The sequence below is a fragment of the Buteo buteo genome, chromosome 13, assembly GCF_964188355.1.
Source record: "Buteo buteo chromosome 13, bButBut1.hap1.1, whole genome shotgun sequence".
Taxonomy (NCBI): Eukaryota; Metazoa; Chordata; class Aves; order Accipitriformes; family Accipitridae; genus Buteo; species Buteo buteo.
The window spans coordinates 30,056,863-30,066,512 of NC_134183.1; the positions used below are offsets into that span (position 1 = coordinate 30,056,863).

At 40.4% G+C, this 9,650-nt stretch overlaps 1 protein-coding gene across 1 annotated transcript; it reads right to left on the reverse strand.

Moving 5' to 3' along the window:
• Positions 1 to 808: 808 nt before the first annotated feature.
• On the reverse strand, positions 809 to 8,932 carry RSL24D1 (ribosomal L24 domain containing 1). The gene is made up of 6 exons (XM_075045305.1): positions 8,774 to 8,932; positions 6,473 to 6,586; positions 3,980 to 4,052; positions 3,176 to 3,239; positions 2,574 to 2,659; positions 809 to 1,215 (listed from the first exon to the last, which is right to left on the reverse strand). The coding sequence occupies exons 1-6, from the start codon at positions 8,852 to 8,854 to the stop codon at positions 1,142 to 1,144; spliced, it is 492 nt and encodes a 163-aa protein (XP_074901406.1). The 5' UTR covers positions 8,855 to 8,932; the 3' UTR covers positions 809 to 1,141.
• Between the last annotated feature and the right edge of the window lie 718 nt (positions 8,933 to 9,650).

A 9,650-nucleotide genomic window follows, 5' to 3' on the forward strand; every position in this document is an offset into this window, starting at 1 on the left:
ACTGCAATGTAATCCTGGGGAAGCTGACTTTAAAAGGTGTCGTGGTTTAACCCCAGCCAGCAACTAAGCACCAGGCAGCTGCTCACTCACTGCCCCCCAGCCCCCACCCCGCGGGATGGGGGAGAAAATTGGGAAAAGTAGTGAAACTCATGGGTTGAGATAAGAACAGTTTAATAGAACAGAGAAGAAACTAATAATGATAATGATAACACTAATAAAATGACAACAGTAATAATAGAAGGATTGGAATGTACAAATGATGCACAGTGCAATTGCTCACCACCCGCCGACTGACACCCAGCTAGTCCCCAAGCGTCCATCCCCCCACCCCCACTCCCCCCAGTTTCTATACTAGATATGAGATCACACGGTATGGAATGCCCCTTTGGCCACTTTGGGTCAGCTGCCCTGGCTGTGTCCCATCCCAACTTCTTGTGCCCCTCCAGCTTTCTCGCTAGCTGGGCACAAGAAGCTGAAAAATCCTTGACTATAGTCTAAACACTACTTAGCAACAACTGAAAACATCAGTGTGTTATCAACATTCTTCTCATACTGAACTCAAAACATAGCACTGTACCAGCTACTAGGAAGACAATTAACTCTATCCCAGCTGAAACCAGGACAAAAGGAGATAAAACAAACCCTATATGCATTCATAACAAACTGAAAAACTTTCCCATGAGAGTGAAAATAAGTCTGGACTGCACTGGACTGATGAAATACATACTGCCTCACCTTGTAACCATTAAGATAAGATTTTTATTTGCTTTTATCACTATGAAAGAACAACAGACAGAATCAGAGAAGCTCAGGGCCAACATCTTTTATTCCTTTAATTATCAGGGAAAAGTTATCCAGAAAGAAAGTGTAACTTTCCAAGGAGCACATAGGATCTCAAACAATGTGTCTTATTCTCCATCCTGCTGACAAGGTTTTCTCAAATTACATAATTGTAAGTACTGCCCAAACCAGTATCCATCTTATTATTTTTTATAAAACCAAAAATCATTCGAATTGTAAATGATCGCTATTCATTAAAATGTATTTTTCTTCAACTGTAAGCACAGTTCTGAATGATGTCCAGTGAGGCAGTAACTAAATGTTAACTGCTGAAGAGATATAAATAGAAAATAAAAGCATTTTAAGAGTCTTCTTCCATAGACACATCCTCTTGAAGCTTCTGCACCATTTTGTCCTCCAGCTGTTTTGGTGTGCCTTCAAAGCAAAGAAAAAATTAAATTCAAGATGTCTCTCTAAACCCAAATAACTCTTCTTTGAACAATATATGTGTCTATTCTAGGAGAAACAGCCTAAACATACTGCTTAAGGAGTTGTTTAGGAGTAAACCTATCAAGCTTACAAATATTTATTACTAACCTCCATCACCACCTAAAACTACTGAAGAATCGTTTTAACAGAAAAGCTGATTTATTTACTTTTTTATGCAAAATCTAAAATGCAGTGAAACATATGTTTTCATCTAGTATGATCAACTTTGATATACCTGGCAATACCTAGCAGAATCTTGCAAAGGACTACAAAAATGCATTACTTTTAACTGATCAATAGCCTTCCCACATTAGTTTCTATATAAACATTTAAGCCTTCCTGAATGCTGTGTTGGATGGCAATAGTGTTAACTCTCAATAATACTACCAAAAAGAAAAAAAATTAAATATCCAGGATTGACATTTGATTCTGCTCTCTCTAAGGCCCAGCAGGAACTGCAAAACACTGAAAAGGTAGCTGTTGTTTGACAGAAATACTACATGCTATTGTGCATCATTCATTTAACATAAGCAAAGCCAAACAACGGAAATAAACACTCAGGTTTATTCTTTTGAATTCAGCCCTTTTTTGTTTTTCTCCCCTCAAAAAACAAGGGACAGATTAAACCAATGTTTAAATATATCCTGACAAAACCTTGTTTCACATATATACAATCTTAGACAGTTAATACAAACTGGAAGAAAAAACGTAGAACAGACTTCTAGTTAACATCTAATAATATGTCACACCTACATCCACAGAGACAAAATCACTGGGAATTTGTAAAATTACCATATTTTTTAAAATTTTAGGTTTACACTGAAGAAACAGTATTTTCATGTAAGTTTCATTATACGCAGTGAACTACAAAAAAACCCTACTCTCACAATTAGCTAACAAATTAAAAAAGCAGAGTTTAACTACTGTGTTCTATATCAATCAGTAGTATAGTCTGTTGAGTTCAAATAATCAATTCAAAGGGAAGACTTAGATAAATGTATCAGTTAACAAACACACAGTTCATAGAGTTATCGGGTATTGAGTGCAGTTTAAAATACTCAAATAAGGAAAAGAAAGGATGAGTGCAGGACTAGATAAATAAAAAGGTATGTTTGATTCAGAACAAATATACTGCTTACATTTAGCGGCAAGAGCTATTCTCCATACTCAACAGACAAATTAATTGTAAGAAAAATGCACAACATTATTGATCTGTAGAATTAATCATACCAAAAAAATCAACATTCATCATAAAACTGTACACGCAAGTTAACCTAAGTGAACCAAGTAAAACAAGTTCTTACCTGCATGCGGAGCACGAAGAAGGTGGATATTCTGTTTGACTTCTTTGATGTCTTCTGCCTTCTGCAACTCTTTGCTCTTTTTTAATCTGGGGAGGGGGAAAATTAAATTTAATGACCTTCAAAGAAGAGATACATGTTTTCCTTTTAATGCATAACATATCTTTAGCTAAAGGTATGTAAACTGTAAATAATTATGATTATGAGGAAATAAAGATAAAAAGTATTTGAAAACCAATCCAAGCATATACTGGATACAAAACAAAAACCAACAAAAAAAAACCAACAAAAAAACACCCAAGAGTCAGCACTGTATCAACTCTTATCAGACATTTGTTTAAACCTAAGACTCCATATTACAAACAAGGAAATATAACTATTATCATTTGAGTGTCCAAAAGCTGCACTTCATTGGACAGGCAATGAAGTGTAGTAGTTTGGTAGCATAGTTGAGCCCACTCAAACTGTTTCACCCCATTGCTTGGATGACTGTGTATGTGCAAAGCAAATCACCATTTAGAACTTTTGATCACCATTTCTCTGGTAAGACTGATTGTCCAATACACACTTTCAAGGACACCCATTACACAAATACTTCTCCTCACCTGTTCATAATAAATCTAGCTTGGCGTTTTTGCTTTATTTCCTCCACTCTCTTCATTGCATCAACTGAAATAAAACAGAAGTTGTTTTAAACGTGCTTACATACCTACAGTTGAAAATACATGCTATTTTGCAGAGCAACACTACCAGTATTCCACAATACCTCTATATCAGAGGTAACTCTTATGCTATATAGAACAAGTTATTCCTTCTTCAAAGAGCACAGTAGGTGAATGTTCTGCATACCAACTATGATTAATTGTATTTTGAAACTTATTTATGCTTCCACTTTTGTGCCTACACATATTTTCTACAATTAACCATCACTACAAAAGGTTCTTACTCTACTTGAAATCAGATGCAAGTTATCACCTTCTCCTTTGTGGCATGCATTCATTCACGACATTAGTAACTTTCATTTTATAGCAATTAATTTATTAAGCAAACTGAAGTGGAACAAGCGGGAACAAAGAAACAATTGCATCACTGTAAAAAGCTTCCACCGGGAGCCTCTTAAAAAGCTGGAGAAACACTGAGGCTTTCTGAAGATAACAACTCAAAATAGAGGAATGCTGCACCTCATTTTCTAACCAGTTTCCAAAAAAAAAATAAGATCAGGTGAAACTCCGCACTTGTTCACAACTGAAAGCTCCTCTAAACATAAGAATTTAGTTATGATTCCAGTAATTTCAAAACACAATCACTACAAAGCATCGATACTCTAAGAAGCCTTCTGAAAACATGTTCATGTAGAGTAATAGTTCATTCCCCACAGTTCATCTTTTGTTTTTTCTAAAATGACTCACCCGTCTTGTTCCACAACTCTCTCTGGTATTTCACTGGTTCATTTCTACGTTTTTCAAACTCAAATGAATTATCCTTTATTAAGAAAAAGTAAATATAGATTATACACAGAAGTATATTTAGATCAATACATACTACCGCACTCACTCATATAACTTTGTATTTTACGGGTTTTTTTTCCCCCCTTTCAGAATCTCAGTTCCTACACTTTAACAATCTTTAGAGATTACTAAACCAGAAAGAAATAGAGTGGAGCATTTGACCTCAAAGTGTCAGAAGCTACAGATTTGTCTGAAGAGAACTATTTACCAAAACATCTCCTTCAGCTATTTTCTTTTTAGCAAGACAAAAGGAACAGAGAAGACAAACGTGGAGTAGGAAATACAGAGTAGACTAGACAGGTGGAAGGCAAAACTAGAAACGTGTAGAGTCAAAAAAAAGCATTTAATGCAGGTCAAATAAGTTCTACTCAACTGCCTGTAACCCCTACACTATTTCATTTTAAAAATATTGAAACAATATAAAATCATTTTAAATTGTGGAATATTTCAATTGATGACATTGTGGTGTCTGGGCCAGCTAGGGGTTTTTCTTTTTGTTGTGGGGTTGGTTTTTTTTTCTCCCCAAGAGTTTAAGAGAGAAAAACAGTTTCCCAATTTTTTTTTGCTAGGCATACTTAGCTTTACACCAACTTTATCCGAGGACTTTTCCCTGCCCAAAGGTTCTTTTTTGAAGTGCTAAAGCAGAGGTATTAGACCAGCTGCTAATCTTCACTTTAGCTAAAGACAGCTCCAATGACAGAAACTACACAGAACAGCAAGAAATGGCATGTACACACTTACAAGCTGTGCTCCATTGAGAGACGAATGTTAATTTTCACCATGGGATAGTATCAAGCAAAATATCCAAAACACAAGCTGTAGAGCACATCACATGCTAACATCTACATACCACTCTTATTCTTAAAAAAAATATTTTCAAAAATTACCTTAAATTCAATTTTAGCCAAGCGCAACACAGCACCAAATTGATTCACTGCAGTTTTTCCTGTGTCAGCTTTTACATATTTGTAACATTATGATATGTTGAGTTATTAAAAATCATGTCAGCATTATTTTGTAACATGAGAACATACCACAAACAGTGAAAAGAAATCTCGTACGAGTACAGATGTTCAAAAATGCCATGGTCTTCTAACCTACATGCAGAGATAAACTACAGCTGCCTCATACTGGCCAATGGATCTTTCCAATTCCAAACGTGAGGGGACAGAATGACCAACTCCTCAGTCATTCTGAGTGAAAGAATAAGACAGTCCTTCAGAAATAACTTGTGAACAACCATGTGGCAAGATTATGTCCTTCTTAATTTTTTTGTTGTTTAATAAAAACTTGAAACCCAGGAAAAAAAGTAAATATATTTAACCCCTATCCAATGTACCTGTTTAAAGCAGCAAGAACTGTCACCTTCTGGCAAACTACAGTATTTCCTATTGTCACAAGCCTACTTAGACACTCTCCCCAAAGCTGGCTTATGAAAGAATGAATACCTACCAAACTACAACAAAGCATTATGTTTATATATTGTTTTAATTCTTAGCATATATAGACATATCTCAAAATTGGAGCATATTGTCACCTATTTAGACATGTATAAAAGAATTTTAAATTAAGTTTTTGTCAAAAAGGTAATTCAACATCACCAGAAAGAACTTGAAAGCACAAAATGCAATTACAGAAGATGCTAATTAATTATGGCTTCTCAGAGTCACATTAAAAAATAAAATAAAATCACATTCTTCCCCTTGGAAGATCCACAGAAGGCAGCAAATCACTGTGTCAAAATACTTACCAAACTGTTAGTATTCTGGAAAAAAACAGGTAACTAAGTCACAGGAATTCTTAAATTATTTAAGACTGTTCCCCCAAATACAAGCGTTTACTGTTTTTATCACTGAAGTACGCTTGTCTTGAAATTGTTTTTAAGATCTCATAAGCTGTTTTTGAAATATTCCTATCTAGGCAAGGACTTTTTCTATACGTTATATGCTTTAGGGAGACTTCAAAAGGTAACTATCCTATGTGTCTACACAGAGAGACTCCTGGGGTACCTGGTACCCCAGATTATCTGATTGTGCAGAAATACAACTACCAAATTTATATGTACAGAGAGTAGAAGATTTACAGATGGAAAAAAAATGCCTTAAGAACCACCATATATTACCAACATAGACACCTGATACACTGGCTTCCACACTGAAGCTGAAACAGGAAGTTCCAACTTATAGTCAAGCTAAATGAAAGCTGACTCAAGAAAACTCTCACATCCTCTTCCACTATCCCTCTTTTTTACACTTACCGCATCACTTGTGCTCATCTAATCAAATGATAACGCGTTAAGCTAGCTAACCTAACCTCTTTGCAACTGGAAGAGGCTAGATTCCTGCCACTTTAGTGAGCCCATGTAAACTAGTGTGAACCAGTTCAACTTCTTACCACTGTCAATTCTTTGCCAGCTGCTTTCCGGAATGCTTTGGTCCATCTCATCTTTCTGGGATTTCGCTTCTTTTTAAAGTTTCTGTGGCATTTTGATTTGCAGAATCTAAATATCTTAAAGAAGAAAGGGGGGAAAGCTTACAGTCAAATCATGTTATTCCTGCCCCATTGCAAGCATGATACCAAACACTAAAGTTTCTCTAACAATACTGCTCATAGAAAACAACATTCATCTTTCAAATTTCATTATTTTTAGTTCAAATGTAGCTAATAACAAAAAGAATTTCAAGCACTATTCTTGTTTTTCCATTATAAAGTCATTTTCACAGCTGTTAGGGACATGCACAAATACTTACAATTAAGCTGATTATAAATAAAATATACCGGAGTTGTGAGAATTTTCATCTGCAAAAACAACTATAAAACCAAACCTGTACTATGAATAAACAATTTTCTATACCTGTCAGCACTTTTTAGATACAGTGCCATCCTGACAACAACAAGAAAATCCTCACACCTCTCATACATCATTTTTGAATGCAATACACATGCACATGCACACACACACACACACGCACACACAAAAAGTCTATCTTCTGGAATGTAGCTTTAAGCCTTAAAGATTACCCTGCAGCAGGAGTCCTAAGGACCTTAGTTAAGTCCTGGACTGAATTTACTGAAAGCTATTAAAGCATATGCCAAAACATTCTAACTGACCTTTTTTTTTGACCCCTTCCATTTTCCTACATATTCTACAGAACGCTAGACTCATTTTAGGCACCTGCCACTGCTAGCCTTGGAAGCACCTTATGCATAAAAGAAAATTCACTATCCAGACTTGAAATTTCCTTTTCATTAGTATTGAAATTATGTAACTAAGAGCCAAGCTAAGGAACAACCCTCTATGCCAAACTGTCCCAAATCCAACAGACATTTTCCAGTCAAAAAGAGCATGCAGCAAGATGGGGGCGGGATGGGACATCATCATATCCCTATTTAAAGTCTTTAATCTTCCCTAAATTTATGCATCACTTCGAACTACCCTGAGCTGTCTCGTATCCAGAGCAGAGCTGAACCTTTAATTAAGAACACTCAAAATTACATTTGTTATTACTTTTTGAAAACCCTATTTTTTGTCAGCCATGCCCTCCTTCCCATCTAATAGTCACTTCTAAAGAATATTAATAGAAAATATGAAACCTCTAGTAAAGATAATCATCTTCAAATAATAATTTTCTCACATTAACTCCGATAAATCTGCCATTACATTTTGCTCTTTTCATAGATTATCTGTTCACAACTAACCTGCCATTGTGCTACTTTTTAAAAAAAAAAAAAAAACTACAAACCAACAACATACACCTTGTGGCTATTTTCTAGTAAATGGAATTGTGTCAATCTACATCTACCTCTAAATTCCCAAAAGCTATGACTCAGATGAGCAATACAGTTGAGCCAGTATTTGTTTTGACGCCCGAGCACAGGAAGGAAGCTATTTGCGTAAGCTTCATTTCACACTGGGGTCTCCAATGCCCCGTAGGAGTGATAAGGAGTACAGAGGAGGCTGGGAAACCATACACAACATCTTACGTACAAAATTGTCACCGCAGCATAAGGCCCGAAGTGCTATGCACATCCTGTTATGACAGCCTCAATCGGGTAAGTCACATCAGATATCTGAGTTGCAACTTTTAGTAGAATACCACGAGAGAGACAAAACCCATTAGCTTTAGCAGACACTGTCTATAATCTAGACTGCTCAAGGCTTCAGAATCGCCTGCCATTAATCTGAAGCCTCCACTTCTCCAAATCGGATGAAGATTTTGCATTGCTCCGTGAAGCAGACGATTCCTCAGTAAAAACTGAACACGAATAATTCAAGAGCCCGCACTCTCCCCGACAGCCGCAACAGCTGCCCGAGTGCTGTATCGCTCCACGCAGCGAGTAAACCCACCCGCGCGGTGGATGGCGCCACCAGCCCCACCTGGGGAACGGCAGCGCGGCCGGTGCGACGGCTCCGAACCGCCGCGGGCGGCGGGGAACGCCGCCTGCCGCCCCCCAAGTGCCGAACGGGGCTCGGCAAGCGCCTAAGCCACCGCACCCCGGCACCGGACGGGACTCGACGGGACGGGGGCAGCGCACAAGGGGGAGCTCCCCCCCCCCCCCATCCGGCACAGGAGAGGCCGAGCGCGCCCGGCCGCTGGGCCAGGCCCAGCCGGGCAGGCGGCGTGTGCCCGGGCCCCGGAGCGCCGCCGCTGACAGGCGCCAGCCGCACCCCCCCCCCCCCGACCCGAGCGGTACCTTGCAGTCGTTACGCACGAACATGACGCCGTGACCCGGGTAGATGGGCCCCGAGCAGAAGTAGCACTTCTCGATCCGCATGGCCGGGCCCTCCGCGCCGTAGGCCCCGCCGGAAGGGTGCGCTCAGCTGACCGGAGGCGGCAGGGCGCCCCCTGCCGGCCCTGGGGCGCCAAAGCGCGGCGGGAGCAGGCGCAGGCGCGGGAGCCGGCGCCGGCGTGGCAGGCCTGGCGAGGGCGGCACGGCGCTTTGTTTGCGGTGTCGTACTGCGGTCGGGAAGCGCAGCCGCTGCTGATCTGGAGCTCTTAAGAGCCCCGACGCGGGCACCGGGCTGGAAACAAGCGAGCGCTCGCTCTGGGTTTGCGGCCGAGCCAGCCCGGCAGGAGCGACAGCCAGCCGTGAGGCAGGCGGTGACGGCCGTGAACCGCTTCCCCGGCCTGGCACCGCGCAACCCGCCACGGAGCCGCCAGGTCGTTTCACCTCGTATCGCTATTGAGCCAGCACCATACTGGGCGTTATATCCATCTCTACTCACTCCGGGTATTTGGTGATGCGGCCAGCCCAGCCGCAGGGCCGCAAACAGCTCGCCTTGCGCCAAGAGGTACAACGCGCCAGTGCCGTATCTCTTCACAAGCTGCTCACTGGAAAACGGCACTTTCGGTCCCATCGGGAGCCATGGAAGTCTCTCCTCGCACCCACAGTGAACAGCTTTGCAAGGCAAGAGCTGCAGTGCTCCTCTGTCGTCTGAGTGACCTACCCTGTGAAGGGGCCAGCAACCCAAAATAAAGTGATACCCCCCCAGGAGTCCTGTAAATTGGATCCCATAAAGCCTACCTCAAAAACAAAGAGCTCCTTTTGCTGAGCAGGGCTGAGGAGACCA

Coding starts and splice junctions, on each gene's coding strand:
- RSL24D1 (XM_075045305.1), bottom strand. CDS start 8,854: ATGCGGATCGAGAAGTGCTACTTCTGCTCGGGGCCCATCTACCCGGGT. Junction 4,053..6,472: donor CTGGCAAAGAATTGACAGTG/GTAAGAAGTTGA, acceptor TTCTTAATAAAG/GATAATTCATTTGAGTTTGA. Junction 2,660..3,175: donor GCTAGATTTATTATGAACAG/GTGAGGAGAAGT, acceptor CCCCCTCCCCAG/ATTAAAAAAGAGCAAAGAGT.